Source organism: Papaver somniferum, chromosome 11 (assembly GCF_003573695.1).
Source record: "Papaver somniferum cultivar HN1 chromosome 11, ASM357369v1, whole genome shotgun sequence".
Classification (NCBI taxonomy): domain Eukaryota; kingdom Viridiplantae; phylum Streptophyta; class Magnoliopsida; order Ranunculales; family Papaveraceae; genus Papaver; species Papaver somniferum.
The window spans coordinates 32,762,650-32,783,794 of record NC_039368.1 but is presented as its reverse complement, the minus strand read 5'-3'; the positions used below and the strand labels follow the sequence as shown (position 1 = coordinate 32,783,794).

At 38.6% G+C, this 21,145-nt stretch overlaps 2 protein-coding genes and 1 pseudogene across 2 annotated transcripts; 2 read left to right on the top strand and 1 right to left on the bottom strand.

The window, feature by feature from the left end:
• The first annotated feature begins 5,769 nt into the window (after positions 1–5,769).
• On the top strand, positions 5,770–6,393 carry LOC113324280. Its single transcript, XM_026572602.1, has one exon. It carries the CDS (start codon positions 5,770–5,772, stop codon positions 6,391–6,393), a length of 624 nt encoding a protein of 207 aa, XP_026428387.1.
• A 355-nt stretch (positions 6,394–6,748) lies between these two features.
• LOC113320557 lies at positions 6,749–11,406 on the bottom strand (annotated as a pseudogene).
• LOC113320558 (pheophytinase, chloroplastic-like) lies at positions 10,508–13,692 on the top strand. The gene is made up of 8 exons (XM_026568466.1): positions 10,508–10,857; positions 10,938–11,030; positions 11,400–11,611; positions 12,168–12,312; positions 12,396–12,468; positions 12,927–13,073; positions 13,162–13,287; positions 13,380–13,692. The coding sequence occupies exons 1-8, from the start codon at positions 10,589–10,591 to the stop codon at positions 13,464–13,466; spliced, it is 1,152 nt and encodes a 383-aa protein (XP_026424251.1). The 5' UTR covers positions 10,508–10,588; the 3' UTR covers positions 13,467–13,692.
• Positions 13,693–21,145: the final 7,453 nt, after the last annotated feature.

Below are 21,145 nucleotides of genomic sequence, written 5' to 3'. Positions count from 1 at the left end.
TCGAGTGGTTCGTTCGCAAAGGGTGTTGCTCCCGTGGTGAGGTCTAATAGCTCAGACTCTCAGCCAAAGAAGAAGATTGTAATTTCACTTGCCAGCTTCTCCTTCAATGCTACCCCTACTTCGTTGGGGAGTGCTCAGTCTATTTCTACTGCCCCTGTTAGCAAAGTTGTTGGACCACCACCTTCGTCTCCAGATTGGACTGGATTGGGTAACTGTTAGAGCATAGCTCGGTTGAACCCACCAAGCATTGGTATGTCAAGGTTGGTTGTCATATTTGAGTGAACCCAAACCCATTTAAAGAGTCGCTTGATTATATGCTAGAGTCAACTTTGTATAGGTTAGCTTGAAAGTATTAGGATATGAGACATTACAAGTATTACGTGAAGACTTGAAGAATGTGAAGAAGTAAGGAGATACACCGACGACATCATCCTTCCACTTGAGGTTAGTAATATTTGACTTGAATTGTTTCATTCCATAACGTATCTTTCAAGTCGTGGATATTGAAAACATAACTGAGAAGATATGAATGATATGACTTTTATATTGGTATGTTCTTGGTAAAACTATTCACAAGGTCTGACTTTGTATTGGTATAAATTTTATTAGCGAAACCGATCCTAAGTAATCACTTGCGATGGTATGATCGATTTGTTGTTATTGGTATGACCAACTCTAGACATTGGGGAACCTATCCTATGAAGAGGTGCAACCGATCACAAAAGGGGAATCGATCCTTGTAAGAGGTGCAACAAGTTTTTAGTAATTGGGGAACCGATCCTATGGACATGTGCACCAAATACAAGTTAGATACCATATATATGTGGGAACCGATCCTAGTACCTGGTCAATTGAATTTTGTAAAGATAGTGTGACTAATTCCAGTACCCACATGGAGGTAGAACCGAAACTTGTTTTGGTAGAACAAATACCAATAAGCCTAGCGATTTCCCTTTCGATTCACAAAACAAGTTTATGAACTTACTTCCTTTAAACGAATGTAAAAAATTGTTTCCTAAGATGAAATCTTCACCTACCCATACACATAATCACAATAGCATTCATACGATTATGTCGATGTCTTATATACGAAGTTCAAAAGATAAGCGTTATACTTAGTATTGTATTCCTTAATACTATGTCTAACTAGAGTATAATCATTCACAGCTTCGCTGTTATGTTTTCAATATGCATGACTTGAAATATATGTTAGGGAATGAAACAATTCAAGTCAAATATTACTAACCTCAAGAGGAAGGATGATGTCGTCGTTGTAGCTCCTTACTTCTTCGCTTCTTCAAGTCTTCACGTAATACTTGTAATGTCTCATATTCTAATACTTTCAAGCTAACCTATATGAAGTTGACTCTATCATATAACCAAGCGACTCTTTAAGTGAGTTTTGGTTCACTAAAATATGACAACCAAACTTGACATACCAACGATTGGTGGGTTCAACCGAGTTATGCTCTAACAGTTTGTATTAAGTTGTGGTGGTTACAAAGATCTTAAATGCTTCCCAAAGTAATATAGAGAACTCAAGTTGAAGTAAATACTTAATTTCTAAACATTAAATAGGTATAAGCTTAAGACTAGATCTTCTCCCCCTAGGTATTAAATGCCCTTGATTTGTTGGTGAAGCTTGGTATTTATAGCCCCTTCTGCTCCAGGTATATCTTTGTTGTCTTTGGATCCATCGTTCTCGGATATACCTTCCGTACAAATGGTACCTTCGTTCACCGCATGCTTTCTCCAGTCGAACTCTGCCACCTCAGCTGACCCACGTTTCTTCGGGAACTTCCCAGCCTCAGTACAAATTGTACCTTCGTTCACCGCTAACCTTTGCCAGTCAGACACTTCCACCTCATCTCTCTTCACGTGCTTTGATTAAGCGTGTATATAAGAGATTTGTGCATTTAATGCTGATTAGATATGTCATCTACCTTTGTTCCTTCGCCAACTGCCTCTATCTAGACTAGGCTTTACTTTTCTATCCTGACCGTCGAGGTATCCTTTCTTGGGACAAGATAAAGTAGATCTGCGAAGGTGTCTTCTGCTACTTGGATTCCCATGTATAGCGAGGGCTACATAGTTATCCTGCATTCGACCACTGAAACCGTGACACGTGCTCCGCAAAATATTGGTATTTACAAATGCAACAAAACCGTCCTGGAAACTATCCTTCGACGAAGTGATTGACAACACAGGCAATTCCAAGAATTCGTGAGTTGTTGGCAAAGCCCAACACTCGCAACAACCATGAGCTACCTTGCATGGAACTGTCAAGGGGTTCATAAACCTTTGACAGTTTCAAAGTTGTGTGAGTCTACATGCAAATTCATATAGATATTTTGTTTTTATCAGAAACTTTAGCATTAGTTGAACACATGTCTTTTTTGCAAACTAGTTTAGGTTTTAGTAGTTCTTTTTCAGTTCCTTGTAATGGGCATAGAGGTGGCCTCTGCTTAATGTGGATATCCCACATCAATGTCTCAATCTTAGTTGCTAATCAAAGTATGATACATGCTTACATCGGGCCCTCTCAAGCACAAGATACACAACCTTGGTTTTTTACTGAAATCTATGCCCCCCAACCAGCACCAAGAAAAGACCTTTGGAAAAATTTTAGCAACGCCATAACAACTCAAACATCATCTTGGCTCCTAATCGGAGACTTCAATGAAGTCATAGCACAACATGATAAAAAAAGGATGAAGACATGTCACAAAAAACCAGGTAAAACACTTCAACAATTTCATCAATTCAAATGCTCTTAGTGATATAGGGTATCAGGGAGATATATACACTTGGAAAAATAGACAAGTGGATACAAACTTCATCATAGAAAAGCTAGATCGAGGTCTGGCAACACAACTTTGGCTAGACAAACACCCACAAGCACTAATGAGACACCTATCAAGAATAGGTTCGGATCATGCACCTCTCTTGTTGCAAGAAAAGTCCATCTCAAGGAGAACAACGAAAAACTTCAGGATTGAACACTTATGGTTATTACATCCACATATGAAGAATATTGTCATCATTGCTTGGCAGCAACACGAGACCACTGACCTGGCTAGGAATCTGCAGCTGAAAATGGAAAATACGGCTAAAGCACTACAACAATGGCATAAAGAAACCTTTGGCCATATACCACAACTAATAAAGGAAGCCGAGTTCCAAATTCAGCTAGCCCAATCCAAATGTGCAACATCGTCTAGAAATGAACTTCTGTTCTGGTCACAACATGAGAAGGAAACTCAAAATTCACATTTGATGCTACAACACTGTCATGACACGTATTGGATACAACGATCGAGAATAGTATGCCTCAATAATGGGGACCTCAACACCAAGTTCTTCCACACCAAGGCGACTATAAACCGAAGAATAAATCATATAAGCCAACTCAAAGATGAAAACAATTTGTGGGTAAATAATCAGAAACAAATAGCAACAATTATGGTGAACCATTTTGAACAACAATATATTGCGCCATCAACTACTATCAACGTGGAATTATTTGAAAATTTCTACACGAGAAATTTCAAACCATTATTGCATTGAACTACTGCGCCCCCCAACAAATGAAGAAATCCACAAAGCTCTTTTGAGTATTGGTTCAGACAAAGCTCCGGGACCGGAAGGATTGACAGGTAAGTTCTTCAAGGTTTATTGGGATGTTACTCACCCACAAGTCATTGCTCTAGTTTCAAACTTTTTTACAAGGTTGAACTCGAACCCCATTTCAATCACACAAACATCACCTTAATACCAAAGACAGAAAATCCTTCACTTCCAAGTGAGTTTCGACCCATTGGACTATGCAATGTAGTCTATAAGGTCATCTCAAAATTGTTGGTAGACAGAATCAGGTCTCTACTCTAATTCATGATTAGCCCATACCAAAGTTCTTTTGTACCTAATAGATCCATCCATGATAACATCGTCGTTGCAACTGAACCACCATATCAGAACTTCTGCACCTACAAAAAATCCAAAGATTGCTCTGAAGTTGGACATCAAAAAAGCATATGATAGTCTCGACTGGGGTTTTGTGAGGCAAATCTTGAGTTCCTTGGGTTTCCTATGGAAATTTATTGAGTATATGATGTTGTGCGTAACTATAATTACATACTCAGTGAACGTGAATGGCACACCTCAAGGTAAGATTCAGCCTAAGAGAAGTCTCAGGCAGGGAGACCCCCTATCGCCATACCTTTTTATTCTATGTGCAGAGATTCTCTCAACAAACGTGGCAAGATTGGAAAACCAAGGGAAATTAAAAGGATTAAGCATCTCAACAAAAAGAAAACCTCTCCTCCATTTGATGTATGCAGATGACCTTCTCATCACCTGTTAGGCAGACCAGACTACATGTGATAATCTCAACAACATCATGCACTCTTACTCAACATAAGTGGGCCAGAAGATCGACACACAAAAATCAGTGCTGATCCATCATCCAAAATTGCAACAAAGTTTGATTGATTGGCTGAGAACAACTTTCAACATTCCAACAGCTCACTACCCTCCTAAATATTTAGGAGTGCAGTTCAAATAAGGAAGGAACTCTTCACCAATCTTTACACAACTTTTACAACGCATGGAAAGAAAATCCAAAGGATGGATGGCAAAATGTCTCAACCAGGCAGGACGATGGCTACTCATCAACTCTTCCCTAATACCCACGGTGTACCATGTTATGCAAACCCAGCTACTCCCTGCGCATGTCCATAAAAAATGGACAAGATTGCAAGGAATTTATTTTGGGGACATGACAACAACAAAAGAAAAATGCACAAGATAGGGAAAGACAAATTACATCTACCAATCAACCTCGGAGGACTGGGAATCAGAGACACAAGGAAACATAACTTTGCATTGCTGGGTAAAAGAGTGTGGCAGATACATTCAAAGCCAGAGACAACCTGCAACTAAATGTACCAAAAAAAGTACCTGCAACAGAAATCTATACTAACGAACACACTGAAACCGCCGGATTCGGCTAGTCCCACATGGAAAAACACACATAAGGTAGCTTCTTTTGTGCAGATGAACTATGCAATCCAAATTGGGGATGGACAAACAACCACAATCAAGGAAAACTGGATTTCCATGCAAGCAAATACGGTAACACCAGGACCAGCAGGAAACCTATTGGTAAGTACCCTGTTTGAACCCCACTCTTTCAGTTGGAACATACATCTAGTGCATCAAATTGTCCCACCCCAAATAGCAAACTCGATTAGATGTATCCACTTACCAAATCCTCCAGTTCCAGATCGACCAGTTTGGCCCCACTCAATAAGTGGACAGTACACGGCTAAGAGTCGTTATCAAGTTCAAACAACACCAATCAATCAGACCACCACCAACCCCCACCAGCCAAACTCTCACACCTTAGATACATTTGGATACAAACAAATCTGAAAAGCTAAATGCCCGCAAAAAATATGACTTTTCCTCTGGAAAGTCAGTCTTGGAGGTCTTCCGACCTTTACAACCCTTCATACTAGACGCGTCACCACCACTGATATTTGCCCAATCTGCCACCTTTGTCCGGAAACAACACAACACTGCCTATTTGAGTGTATAAAGGCGAAACAAACTTGGAGGCTGGTATGCACACACCCAAACTTTGGAGGCAATCTAAACAACCCATGTGGAAATTTGATATTACCACCACACCTGATACCAAATATGGTGTCGTAGCAACAATCAGGTGACCCACACATGGATAACTCTAGACAGTACAACCAGGGAAGAATGGCCAATTCCATGACAAAAAATTCTTATAAAGTTCCAGGTAACTTTGTAGAATTCATGCAGTTATCAGACAGGAAAGATGACTTCACTGCCTGCTACTACACATTATGGAACATTTGGCTAGCTCGAAATGAACGGGTCTACAAAAACAACACCCGGTCACCGCAACAAACAAACCAAATAGCCATACTGCTTAGCCAAGAATATAAATGGGCCTACAATCACAAACTCAATAAAACAGGAATTGTCGAGAAACAACAAGGAAACAATGCCACAACTAGGAATTCAAATATTATGTGGGTCAAATGGGAACCCCCGCCCACACAATGGCTGAAGATCAACACAGATGGAGCTAGCAAAGGCAAACAGGGGGAACCACCGGAGACAACAGGAGCTGGATGGATTTGCAGAAACTCGGAGGGAAAGGTGATAATGGCTATGGCAGCACCAATTGGAAAAACTACGATAATGGTGGCAGAAACGTGGGATTTCCTACTAGCAACAAGAATGGCGACTACCCAAAGATGGACACATATCCTCTTTGAGACAGACTCCACAATGTTGTTGACTCTACTGCAAAGGGACAGCGACCAAGCACCATTGATCATTCAAAATATGATATAGGAGATATGATATCATCTACAGCACATTGGTACCTTCTCTATTGCACACACATACAAAGAAATAAATCAAGCCGCAGATGGATTAGCAAAACTGGCAACCCAACAGCAATTACAGGTAGGAGAAAACATACGTACTTGTACTTGCGTTTGGGACAACTCGTGCCCGGATTTTCTTAATGTAATTATAACGAATGATGCAATGGGACTTGCTTACCCCAGAAAGGTTCAAGGTTAACAATAATAATGAACTGATCTTTCAAAAAAGAAAAAGAAAAAGGTTCTTTTTGTTTTACACACACAACAATAAATTAGACAGCAAGCTTAAGCGTTCAGCACCAAAGAGGCAAACAAAATCTTCACTGAACCAAGTTACACATGCCAGGATGGGTCATACACCAAAGAGGTTGAACTGGTTCAGCACCAATCCCTCTGGCCACCATTCTATAACGCCATTCATTCAGTCGGTTTGTCGCTTCTGCATACCGCTTCCTTCCCGTCTCATCTCGATTCCCTGACCATAGCGTCTCAGCCATTGCTGATGTCCTTGGCCAAATCCGAGCATCTAAAACTGTGGGGTCGGACTGTTCAGACCAAATCGGAACTTCACTGCCAATAACCAATTTTGCTTTATCCTCGGTCAACCCGTAAGTTATATCATAATCATATATTCTCTGCCAGGTTTTAAATGGTCCACACCATGAACCACCATTTCCACCGTTGTAATTGAACGGGCTTCCCGGATCATCCCCATTTTGACGATCATATCGACTATCATTCCCAAGAAAATCACCATGACCACAATCTAAGTAATAAAAATCGGACGATGAAACAATAGCTCTATAACCGGCGGAAACAATAAATATAGTGTTGTTTGGGCCGTTGTTCCAGGTTTGCAAAATTACTCTCTCTTTGGGAAGAAATGATGGATCCACGTTCACAGTTGGGTCAAGTAAGACATCTTCCCAATAACAACATCCGTATGGTCAAGAGAGGTAATGTAAGGCAGAGTTGAGTTGATGAAGATCTCTAAGAGTTGACTAAGAGTTCCACCATTTGATAAAAATATTTGGACCATCGGTTCCGCTTTCCAGCAGCCACTGATTATTTCATCGGCTCCTGCATGATAGAAGCCTTCAGGGAAAAGAGGTGCAATGTCTTTTAAGACATTGTGAACGACTTCGTAAGTTTTCGGGTGAAGCGGATTGAGATGGCCAGTTCCTGGTTCAGATGCGAGACGATCTTCCCATGCAGATCCTGGTGGTAGCCAGAACATATTTGCACATGTGACAATCTCTGGGTACGCCTCAGCCCATGATCCGGTATGTCCTGCAATTGTTGTAATATCACAACGATTAAAATGAATTAAACCAAGAACACAACTGAATGGTAGACTTCTGTTGTACAGGTAGAGAGGGATTGATCACTTACCAGGCATGTCAATTTCGGGTAAAACTCGTACACCACTCTGAAATCCAATCTCTACTATCTTTTGTACGTCATCTGCAGAATACTGCATTTCAGGTCCATGCGATCCTTTTCGACCCAGTTCTGGCTCCGAAGGCAGAACTAAAGGAAAAGAATGGGAATCAGTTATATGCCAATGAAACACGTTGAGCTTGTTGGCACTCATAGCTCCAATAGTCCGTATAATATCATTAACTCCATAGTAGTTTCTAGATGTATCTAGCATCACACCTCTATGACCAAAAATCGGCCAATCAGAAATGTACAAACCAGTTCCAACTAGTAACGGGTAACCCCAAACAAGTTGGGAAAATGTTTCTAATCCTCTCATCGCACCCCATACAGTGACTGCTGTGAGATTTGCTGAGCCTATGGTGGGGATGGTTAAGCTGTATGATTCATCTACACCGTGCTGTAATGGGATATTGAGATCGGTTACACTTATCGTTAGGATCTCTAGAGATGGGGATGAGGCTGTGATGTTAACTGCCGGTGCGATGATTGGATTGTAACGTTCGGACATGATTAAGGTGAGGTAACGCTGGACAGCAACGGAGAGATATTTGTGATCTGGACTGATAATTCTGAACAAAGGAGATACAAAATTTGCTTGAGGGTACGGCCATGAGAATACACGTGGTTTAGGCCATACGTTTATTTGACAATGAACACTTGAGATTGATTGAGAGAAGAACAGAAAGATGATGAGTGTGAAGAGAAAATATGAAATCTTCATGTTAGCACTCATTTTATTGGTTTGTAACAGTGTCTCTGGGAAACGTTAACTATATGGTGTTTGTGGAAAAGGGTATTTTTAAAAGTATCATAAGTTGCTACGATTATTTCTTGTGTTTGTGTTTGTTTGGTTGCGAATTGGAGTTTTGTGGTTGATTTACGTTGGAAGGCTGTTTCTAGGCATACGTAAAATTTTCAGGGCATACTGAATAAAGACAAAAAAGGGTTGTAAATAGCAAAATCAGAAGCCCCTTAACCAAATATTTTTGTTAATGACAAATTTGCCCTTTTAGGATTAGTGTTAATACTAATGATTAGTCAAAATAATTATGATTAGTGATTAATAATTAGTGATTAGTTTTAAGATTATCTAGTTATAAATTTGTGTAGATGAAAATTTTTGAGTAAGGAAAAAAAGTTAGATTTTTTGGAGAAGGAGAAGGGGAAAATGAGAAAAAAAACTTGTATTTGATTCAATGGATGAGGAGGGTACACTTCTATCTTATGTTTAATCTCACTTTTGTAGCTTAAAATCATAAAAATTGTGTTTTTTCACTAAGGTTCGGCGAGTCTGGAATATGTTCGGCTTAATATATCAGCCGAACCCACCTGGATATTGACAACCAATGAACAATTCGGCAAGCTGAAAGTGTTATTATTATGACCCGAACCCACTTTGTAGCCCTAGTTCGGCTTGTTTAAAAATGTCATAATGAGCCGAACCTAATCTTGTATGACTAGGAAGAAAAATTATGTGAGGTTCGGCTTATATTGAGAAAATCGTAAGTGCCAAACCTTTTGGTAGTACATGGTTCGGCTATTTACATAAGTATTATGTAAGCCGAACCTGATCATTTATATTCCTGATAATTGTTGGGGTAAGAATTTTGTATTGGTTCGGCACATAATGTGAATATCGTAATAGCCGAACCTCTTAAATGTGCTAGGTTCAGCACATATTATGATTCTCGAATACGCCGAACCCCTATGCATCTATATCTGTGACTAGGTTCGGCTTGAAATTTCATGCCGGACTGTTCATATACACTTACATGAAGCTTTTGTGAAGGACAGTTCGGCTAAAAACGCAACTCAATTTTGAGCCGAACCCAACACCGTAACTGTCATTTAATCGATGAAAAACATCAAATAGGAAATTGGATTTGTAAAACTTACTTTCTTATCCTCATTTCCGGAGTTGGAGATGCAGTTTGTTCAATTTCTGGTTCATGTGGTTGATTTTCAGTTTCTACACCTTCATTTTCAATTGGTTCTTCTTCTTCAATTGATGGATTAGAAGATGATTTGGTTTGCCTAGTCCATGCTTTTCTTTGTACGAATCATTATGTAGTTGAGTTTTAATCGACGATCAAACTTTTACGAATCGACAATTAATCACGGTGATGAATTTTTTTTTCGCGGAAGGGGAAGAGTTCGGCTAGAGGAGGAAGAAGAAGAGATGTTAAGGGAAAATGATTTTAGATTTTTGTATTAAGGGTATATAGGTAATTGAATTACCCATAGGATATCCCTTATAAGGTCACATAAAAAGGGGCTATTATTTTGTATGCCTAAAAACGGCCTTTTTATGTTCCTTCCAAGAAAAAGATTGAAGTCATGTCATATGGATGTTCTGCAAGTCGGGGATTAGTTGCGGACTAGACAAAAACATGAGAAGTAAACACTCATAATTTTCAACGAAAATGAAGAAACATGGCCGGCATTCCATCTCTGTTGTCGAAAATCGAAATTACTTTCTGAGTGCCGTCTGAGTTCTTTTTTAATGGTCAAATTGACTTCAATGACTTGTTTACTTTACTTAACGAAGGTCAAGAAAACCTCATCCTAATTACTAAACACGTGGATGAAACAGGATCGAATGACAAGATCTTTTCTAGCTTACCCTTGAGCTTTCTAATTTCTCTTGCTCCACAGCTGCAATCTCCCTCCCATGTGAACATGCAACTTATTCTTCTTCTCTGTTACTTATCTCAGAAATGACGAGCACCAGTTCTCCTCATTTCTTTTCATTTGAGTTCCCCATTTCTTCTTCAAACCCTCGACTAAATCATGATAAGATTTTTTCATCAATTTCTTTCAGAAATATACATACTCCATATAAATTCATAAGCTCACACCCAAAACCTAGGTTTTATCTCAGTCAATCACATCGATGTCATCTGAGTTTAAATGCTTCTTCTTCAATTGATCCTATTGAAGAAGATAAGACAACAACGGCGAACTCTGATGTTCAAGTACAGAGCTGGTAAATCTCCTTTTAGATTTCTTGGTTTTTTCGCTAATTTAGTATTTATCTAGAAATTGAACGGTGCATGTTAAATGCAGCACTTGGAATTGGTGGGATTATTCTATTCGCTATCAGGTTTCAGGAAACACTGGACCAGCATTGGTTCTAATTCATGGATTTGGAGCAAACAGGTTTTGTATAAAGTTTATCTTGCTTCAAATTTTGCAGTTTTACTCCGTATGTATCTATGTCACCAGTCATCCTTGTTTCAATGTTATTTGATCGCGGTGCATTGAATGGTCAAGGATATATTCAGGCACATGCATGTGCATTTCCATTGCGAAACAGTGAAAAACAATAAATGATTTCATATCTTTATGATGCTTTTTCAAGCATATATAAAGTTAGGGCTAGGTTTTCAAGTCAAATATCAAGGTTCTGAATGCTCCCAAGTTGTGGAGCATGTTCATGGTATTTCAATTGCTGGCATCCATAATCTATCTTTCCCATTTCTTGACAAGTAGTTTCTGACACAAATATTATATGATTCTTGTTAACAGTGACCATTGGAGGAAAAATATCCCAGTCCTTGCAAAGTCGCATAGGGTATACGCAATTGATCTTATTGGTTATGGTTACTCTGACAAACCTAATCCGCGTGAATTCGGGGACAAGTCCTTTTACACATTTGAAACTTGGGCTACTCAGATAAATGAATTTTGCACTGATGTGATTAAAGATGAATCATTCTTCATATGCAACTCAATCGGAGGTGACCCACCTATGCTGAATTCTAAATCCCATATGAGATATGTTCTCTTGTCATTTGTTTTTGTGCATCTTCATTAACCATTTCTGCTCTTTGGATGCAAAAGACCAAAGAAACAATGCATTACATTGACTTTTATGTTCTTTGGAGCAATCACTACTGACTGAAATAGGGATCAATTTTTGTACTGATCCCCTTCTGTTATGTACTGCTATTTTAATGTAGTTAATCGGAATCAGTTACCACTGATTGGTCATGTCATTTATATTTCTATATATGTTACTGGTAATAAATAGAAGGAACTTCAATGTAAACTCAATATATTAGTAGCCCTTATATGATTTCTGAAATATAGTTGTATTTATGCAGCTCACTCTCTTGACACCAAGGGAAATATTCATGTAAATTAACACAAATTTGTTTTTCTTTTGGTTATCCGCTCAGTTTTTTCTTTACATTTTGATACAACTATAAATAACAACCAATTCAGGATATGAGCCTCATTTTTGGAGTTTTCAGATTAATAAGTAAGGATCATCAATATAGGTTGCTTGTGTAGGTCTTGTTGGTCTTCAGGCTGCAGTCATGGAACCTCAGATCTGTAAGGGAATTGTCCTTCTGAATATTTCCCTGAGGCTGCTTCACATTAAGAAACAACCTTGGTTTGGTAGACCTTTTATCAGATCATTTCAGAATTTGTTAAGGTAAACTTGTTAGGATGGTCCCGTATTTGTCAAAAATCGATGTGTTTTCTTTTAGTGGCTAACAAATTATCCTTTTATGACAGAAATACTTCTGTAGGGAAATTCTTCTTCGAAGCTGTTGCAACACCGCAATCGGTCAAAAATATTCTTTGCCAGGTAAATCCTATTCAAACTTTGAATTTCTATTCCCGTAATGTTTAGTGTCTGCGCTGGAGCTTAAATATGCGACTCATAGAGACTTTTGAAAATAAATTTATTTTTCCTCTATATTTGTTTCTGTCGACCATTTTATAACAATCTTCATTTCAATTGGATGCTTCGTAGTTCATACTTATATTCTTTATTGTAGTGATCTCTTTTTAACTTGACCATCTCACAAAAGCAAGACAGAGTATGAATTGTTTTTTAAATACGCCCATTAAGTTAGTTGATTGTCAACAATAAAGAACTCAAACGTCAGTTAAACTGTGTTCCCAATATAATACTAGCCATACTTGTCCAAGTAAATTGCTATTGCTATCATTATAATGTAAACTGTGTTTTTTTAAATAAATTCTAATGTTATTATTAAAAGTAGTCTTGATTTTATTTATTTTGAACTGCAATTTTCTCAGTGCTATCACGATACCTCACAAGTAACAGATGAATTAGTTGAAAAGATCCTGCTTCCGGGTTTGGAACCTGGTGCTGTTGATGTATTTCTTGAGTTCATTTGCTACTCTGATGGTCCTCTACCTGAGGAATTACTCCCTCAAGTGAAGGTCAGACTCCAACCTGATATTGCAATTACCTTGTACAAATCCGTTCATTTTATTCTGTTAACACAATTTTCACTGTTATTCCTTCCAGTGCCCTGTTTTGGTGGGTTGGGGTGATAAGGATCCATGGGAACCCATCGATCTTGGGAGAGCATATGGAGATTTTGACACCGTAGAAGATTTTGTTGTCCTTTCAGATGTGGGGCACTGTCCGCAGGTTTTCTTTCTTTCTTTCCCTCTATCATATCACTTCGACACTAGTATATTTGTCATTCACTAAGATTTAACTCGAATGTGGTTATGTTCAAGGATGAGGCGCCACAACTTGTGAACCCGCTAGTTGAATTGTTTGTGGCACGCCATGCTCCAACAAAAGCCAGTGCTTCTGTTGTTTGATCCATCACTATTATTTGGTAAGTAATGTGATTCATTACTTCAGAAAATGATGTTCAACTTTATGTCAAACAAAGCCTTCTTTTCCCCTCAGCTTATTGGAAAGTTAGTCTGTCAAATATATATGCTATATTTGTTTATAAAGGCATTTATACATGAGGCTTGATTCAAATTGAGAATAAACACATACTAATTGAAAATAAGAACCTCTAAAAAGAGTTGAGCCTTGTATCAGCATGTTACCAATGAATTGTCATCTGATGAATTTCTCCTTCAATATCAAAACAGAAAGACACAAGTCAAAATAAAACTAAGTGTTTAGACTGTAGTTAACTGAGGCATTTGGAAATTGTATAAATCTGTTATCCATTACCAAGAGCCATAAATTGTCATTTCTGTCACTTCTATGGTCATATTGAATTGGTAAAGGATTTAGAGAACATAGGAAAGACAAACTGAAGTTTCTTAAGATAAAAAAATAATGGTTACTATGAGAATGCTTTATTAATGACACAACTTCATGGTGAATGCATAACCCTATTAACTGAAGATCACCATTTCAACAATGCACTACTACCACATGATTTCACGGTTTATACCCTTATTGGCACAGCCTGACCAACACAGTTACCATGTTCACCACCGACATCAATATCACATATTCATAATGATCTGTTTACGAATACAACCGTGTTGCCGAATTAGAATACCACTTGGGCACTTTATTCTCAATACAATTAGTTTGCTCGAAACAGTTGGAATGGAGAATCCCTTCATTTCGATTTTAAATTGACTTATCCACGTACGCACTTTGTCAGATTCATTATGACCACTAACCATGATTAACTCCCCATTATCTAGTGCCAGCTTGTTAGAGTACTTCATGTTCGAGCTAATAAAATAATTGATGTCTGACTTGTCAGTAACCAGCATCGCTAAATTATCCACCGTGGACAAATAGCACTTCAGTAATGGGTGATTTTGAGTGGCGTTACACTGTTAATTGTAACTAACGAGGTTATTTTAGATTATGTTGGTATGAGTTTCATAGTCGATGTACATATGACAGTGCGTGTAGGAATAGTGAACAGTAAGCCTAGATGTTTTACATAATAAGGGTATATTTGTAACTGTCATATAAGTGTATAACAAGGGAGCTTCTACAAATTACACTCTTCCATTCACTCTCTTTCTACATGGTGTCAGAGCAAGAGAGAATAGAAAACACAACTTAGATCTACTGTAACTTAAATCTGAGATTCAAATTTGTAAGTTAGATCGTTAAACTGATCTTGAAGAAGCTGTGAACTGTTCTTGAAGATCATGTGGCTGTCTGTAAGTTGGTTTCTCCTTCCAAGTTTGTCTTTTGTGTTGAGTTAAAAGTAGATCTATGTCTAATACTTCCAAGGATAGTAGTTCTTCTCGTTTTAGGAGTTCATCGTCTCTAAACTTTTCTCATAATGATAATATGAATGTCAAGATGATATCTTATAAGTTGGATGATAAAAACTATCTTGTTTGGTCTCATTGTGTGAAACTTTACATCACTGGTAAAGGGAAGTTGTGGAAATCAAGAGAGAGTGAATGGAAGAACGTAAACCACTCGGAGGAGAAGGTCCTCTATCTTATAGATTGATTATGCACAATTACAAAGACACTCTTGAAAATATCTAAACACTGTTCACAAATCACTGTGCGCTATTTTTATATTAAACAAATATATGAACCCAAATTATACTTTACACAATCCTGCACACACACTGCACTATCTCATGTAACCTGACTATGAGACTCATAAGTTAACACTCCCCCTCAAGGGGGTGCATAGATATCCAACATACCAAGCTTGTCGAGGAAAGAGTTGAATGATCAACTTGGAACTCCATTTGTCAATATGTCTCAAATCTGATTTTCGATTCTTACAAAGGGAGTGCTGATGACTCCTTCATTCAATTTCTCTTTAATGAAATGTCCATAAACTTCCACATTTTTGGTTCTATCATGTTGGATTGGATTGTGATCACTGCATGCTAATGGCAGCCTTGTTGTCGTAATGCAACTTCATAGGGCGTTTAAGACTGAATCCAATCCCCGTCAGCAATATTTTTAACCATAATAACTCACAGATTTCATGAGCCATAGCGCTAAACTCTACTTCTGCTCTAGATCTAGCTACAACTGATTGCTTCTTGTTGCGCCAATTTTTTAAGGTTTTCTCACAAAAGAACAACAAGGGGTAGATCTACGATTAATCACGGAGCCTGCCCAATCTGCATCAATGTATGCCCCAACCTCCATGTGGTTATTCTGAGAAAATAACAACCCTTTTGCTGGTGCAGACTTTAGGCAGCAAAATATTCGATACATTGAATCCATGTGTCTTTCGTGGAACATGCATTGGCTTATAGCGGTCACAGAGTATGCAATATCGGGGCAAGTGAGAGACAGGTAAATTAGTTTAAACAATGACCGTTGATACCTTTCTTTGTCCACCGGAATGTCGCCAATGTCTTCTCCCAGCTTCTGATTTGGTTCAATTGGTGTGTCAATTGGTCTGCAACCCATCATCCCTGTCTCAGCTCGAAAATCTAGAACATATTTCCTTTGGGAGATATAGATACTCTTTTTTTGATCTTGCCCCTTCAATTCCTAGGAAGTACAAAACACCTCTCATAGGTCATTTATCTCAAATTCTTTGACCAAACAAGATTTTACCTTCCCCATTTTTTCCACATCATCATCTGGCGTCCACATAGACAATAAGCATGGTGATTTTTCATTCCGTGAACGCTTGAGAAACAAGGTATGATCTGCCTGCTTTGACTAAATCCATATTTCAACATATTTTGGGAGAATCTGCCAAACCATGTCTTTGGAGACTGCTTTAAACCATATAACGATTTCTTCAACTTTCACACTTTTCCTTTAGTAGGGGTTGTTTGAAATCCAGGAGGAATGCCTATGTATACTTTCCTTTTCCAGTCACCATTAAGAAACGCATTCTTCACATCGAACTGTTGAAGTGCCTGATCCTTGTTTGCTGCCAAAGATAATAAGACACGAACTGTGTTCATCTTAGCAACAAGAGTAAAGGTTTCTTGATTGACAATTCCATAAGTCTGAGTATAGACATCGACTACTAATCTTGCTTTGTATCTTTCAATAGTCCCATCAGACTTATACTTAACAGTGAGCACCCACTTGTAACCAACATTTTTCTTTGCTTCTGGTAGCTCGACCTCGTCTCATGTGCAATTCCTTTTTAGAGCTTCTTTTTTCCATTAGAGTCTCCTTCCACTTTGGATCCGCAAGAGCATCTTCAACCTTTGTAGGAATTGTACAGATGATAATTTGTTTGCATAAACAACATAAGAGGGTGACAGACGGTGAGAAAATACAAAATTAGATATTGAGTGATCAGTAGAATATCCATATCAAGTTGGAGGTTTACGTGTACGAGTGAGATACCTATCTTCCACAACATTTGTGTACTCCTCAATTGAATGTACATCTATAGCATTTGTAGACTCCTCAGCTGAAATATCATTTTCATTAGCGTTTATGGTTGTCTCAGCCGGAATTGAAAGAGGTTCTAGTTCCGCTACCTGAAGGGCCTTGTCTCTTCATTTGTAAATATGAAGTTGTGGAAAAACCCGAGGTTGAAGAGTATCACTTTCCTTAGGTACTAAACTAGGAATATCAAACCAAGGCTGGTCTTCACAATATGTACCATGATTTCTCTGAAGAGAAGCCTCTTGATGCCCTGAGAAGTAGGCTTGATCTTCACAAAAGGTTACATCCATAGATTCATAAATCTTTCATGTAGGAGGATGACAACACCTGCAGCCTTTCTGAGTAGTTGAATATCCCAATAAAACACACTTGAGAGCTATTGGATCCAATTTACTCCTATTCTTTATGGACATCAACATAACAAATACACCCAAAGATTTTAATTGGAGCGGGACCCTGAGGTTGACGTGAAAGGCTAAGAGATAGAACATCATTAGGTGTTTGAAAATTCAGAATCCGAGAAAACTGATTAACTAAAACATCATTAGGTGTCTGAAAATTCAGAACCCGAGAAGGTATCTTGTTAATCAGCTGTATTGCAGTAAGAACAGCATCACCCCCAATACTTTTTTGGCACATTCATCTGGAAAAGCAAGCACTTAGTGACTTCCAGTAGATGGTGATTTTCTCTCTCAGCAACTCCATTTTTCTAAGGGGCATCAATACAAGAGGTTTGGTGGACAACCCCATGTTCCAAGAGGTAAGAGGAAAGACCTTGCTTTAGATACTCACCACCCTTATCAGATCTTAACACTTGAATTTTTCTGTCAAACCGGGTAAGAACAAATGTATGAAAGTTTTTGAAGGAAACATGGACATCTCTCTTATCTTTCAATAAGTAAACCCAAGAGACTCATGAATAATCATTTATAAAAGTAACAAACAACAAAAACAATAATCAATAGTGACACGTGAAGGACCCCAGACATCACTATGTACAATAGCCAAAGGAGATAAACTTTTATTCATGCTTAAAGAATGAGGGACACAGTGATGTTTAGCTAGCTCACATGCTTTAAAATGAAATTTGTATCAAATTTTGAAAACAACTTAGGGAACAATCTTTGTAAATACTCAAAAGAAGAATGTCTTAATCGTTTAGCCAGACTTGCTATTCAGAACTGGATCCAATAGTTGATTTGTAGGCTCTTGTACGACTTTCTTGTTCTAGTAAAGACCCCCCCCCCCCCCCCCCCCCCTCCTTACTATAACCAATGGCCTTCCCTGTGCTTTCCTGAAAAACACAATGTGTATTAAAGAAGGTGACGAAGCACTTTAATACTTTAGTTATCTGACTAATTGAGAGGATACTGCAAGAGAGATGCGAGACATATAACACCATAGAAAGGGACATGGAGCTAATTATTGGAATGTTCCCTTCACCAGAAACAATATTTTGAGACCCATCAACAGTCAAGATACAAGGTTTACTGGAGTTGGGATTGTAAGTGGAAAACATGTTATGGTAAACATGTGACCAGTTGCTCCATTATCGACAATCCAAGGATCCTTAAGTTTACCATATGTAGATCTAGTTGCATTACCAAAGGTGTCTTTTTTACCTGGTCGATCCATATAAGTAGATCCAACTAAATTCTCCTTGGAATAAAACATTTGAGCGTACTCTTTTATCATTTGCTCCATTTGATCTTGAGATGGTCGAGAAGAATCATCGGTTAACGTAGATGGAAACTCCTCCTCATCAGTTGTGTGGTATGCTCCTGAGCCACCATTGTGGCCTCCTCTTCTTCCTCCAACACTGCCGCTGCCATTATGGACACCCATTGAGCTTGAAGCATGTCTTTGTACTGTGCTAGTACAAATCAAGATGGGATTGATCGAAATTGGACAGAATTTCAGGTAACCTCTGTTGTAGCATTTACTAATACTTCATTAAAATCAAATTATCCCTAAAATGGAATGTTCTTACAACTTAAATGAAAACAGAAGGAAAGAGAAACCCTAAGCTAATGATGAATAAGGACCGTACACCTGTCCCACTCTCATTGAGGCCGCCACTAGCTAATGATCAACTGCAAGAGATCGTTATTTAGGCAGACTAACAATTAAAGGGGGAACCCAGTAAACAGTCTAAGGCAACCCATACTGAGAAGGCACATGAAAATACCCTCCCCATCAGGACATCCTTTTCCTCAAGGATGAAATTTAGGAAAATGATGTGATATATGCTTGGTATCTTCCAATGTGGCATCCTCTGCAGAGGCATTAGCCCACTTAATCAGAAGTTGAGGCACATAAACTTCCCCTTCTGGTGATAATTCTGGAATCCAAAGCAGCTGCAGGAATGACCAAAATTTGACCATTTGTATCCAAGGTTGGTAGTGTGGAGAAGGAGTAATGGAGGTACCAATCTGCTTTTTCAGTTGGGATACATGGAAAATTGGGTGAATTTTAGCCTTTGGAGGTAAATCCAACTTGTATGCAACAACTCCTATCTTCTGCAGAATGGTGAATGGCCCATAAAACTTTGCTGCTAGCTTGAAATTTCTTCTTAGAGCTACAGAAGCTTGTCTGTATGGCTGCAGCTTCAAGTAAACTTTGTCTCCCATCTCAAACACCCTATCAGTCCTCTTTTGGTCAGCAAAAAATTTCATTCTTTCTTGGGCATGATGAAGGTTATCTTTTAAGATAGTAAGAATAGCATCCCTCTGTCTCATGTACTCCTCAACCTCAGTAACTGAAGTAGTGGCAGAAGATGGAAAAGCCAGGTGGGAAGGAATGTACCCATAGAGAGCTTGGAATGGACTCGTCTTCAAGCTTGTGTGATAATTGGTGTTATACCACCATTCTTCCAATAGAATCCACGGGTGCCATTTTTTTGGTTGGTGACTGCACATGCACCTCAAGTAGTTTTCTAAACAAGAACTGACGCTCTCAGTCTGGCCATCAGTTTGTGGGTGGTAGGCAGTGCTTAAGTTCAGTTGAGTACCAAGTGCTTTGAACAGATCTTTCCAAAAGTGACTTGTGAAGATATTATCTATGTCCAGAGTAATTGAAGCAGGTAACCCATGGAGTTTAAACACATTGGTAATGAACTCTCTTTCCACAGAAGTTGTACATGGGTGATGAAGACCAATGAAGTGGCTGTACTTGGTTAGCCTATCTAAAACAACCGGAATTACAGACTTTCTCTCATTCATTGGTAGACCTTCAATGAAGTCCATGGAGATACGCTGCCAAGCATGATCTGGAATGGGTAAACGTTGAAGTAGCCCGGCTGGAAAATTGTGCTCCACTTTGTTTTTTTGACAGACATCACAGATGGAGACATATAACAATATATATTTCTTCATTGCAGGCCAGAAGAAATAAGCTTTAGCTCTATTGTATGCTACATGTATACCTGAATGACCCCCAACAGCTGATGAGTGAAGAGATTCCAAAATTTTTGTTTTGGTGTTAGCTGACATACCCACATACAATCTGCCTTTGTATCTCAAAATGCCATTAGTGTAAGAGTACTTAGTAGGAGTATCTGGTGTGATAGGGTCATTAGTGTAAGAGTACTTAGTAGGAGTATCTGGTGTGATAAGAAGCTGAGATATAAGATGTTACACTTTTGGGTCTGAAGTATAACTATCAATAATATCTTGAGTCCATGCAGGTTGTGATAATGTGATGGAGGTGCATTGTGCAGGTTCATGAGGCCTTCCAGAATGTGCATCTGCCACCTTGTTTTCTGAGCCCTTTTTGTATTTAATTTCATAGTCAAAACCAAGAAGCTTCATGAGACACTTTTGCTGTAAAACAGTAGAAATCTTCTGCGTCAATAAGTGATGTATACTTTGATGATCCGTTTGTATAATGAAGTGTTGACCTTGTAAGTATTGCTTCCTTCTAGTGACAACTTGCACAATTGCCAAAAGTTCCTTCTCATAAGTGGATAAGGCAGCATCTCCTGGGCCCAAAGGTTTGTTGTAGAAAATAATTGGTTTATTCTCTTGCATTAACACAGCTCCAATCCCTGAGTCACAAGCATCAGTTTCTACAGTAAACTGTTTACTGAAATTAGGTAAGGCTAACATAGGAGTAGTTGTCATGGCTGTCTTGAGAGCATTGAAGGCAATAGTTGCAGCATCAGACCAGTG

What these genes read in the sequence shown, in the direction of transcription:
- LOC113324280 (XM_026572602.1), top strand. Translation starts at nt 5,770, where the DNA reads ATGGCCAATTCCATGACAAAAAATTCTTATAAAGTTCCAGGTAACTTT.
- LOC113320558 (XM_026568466.1), top strand. Translation starts at nt 10,589, where the DNA reads ATGACGAGCACCAGTTCTCCTCATTTCTTTTCATTTGAGTTCCCCATT. An exon ending in TCAAAAATATTCTTTGCCAG is followed by an intron (nt 12,469 to 12,926) that starts GTAAATCCTATT and finishes CAATTTTCTCAG; the next exon opens with TGCTATCACGATACCTCACA. An exon ending in AATTACTCCCTCAAGTGAAG is followed by an intron (nt 13,074 to 13,161) that starts GTCAGACTCCAA and finishes TATTCCTTCCAG; the next exon opens with TGCCCTGTTTTGGTGGGTTG.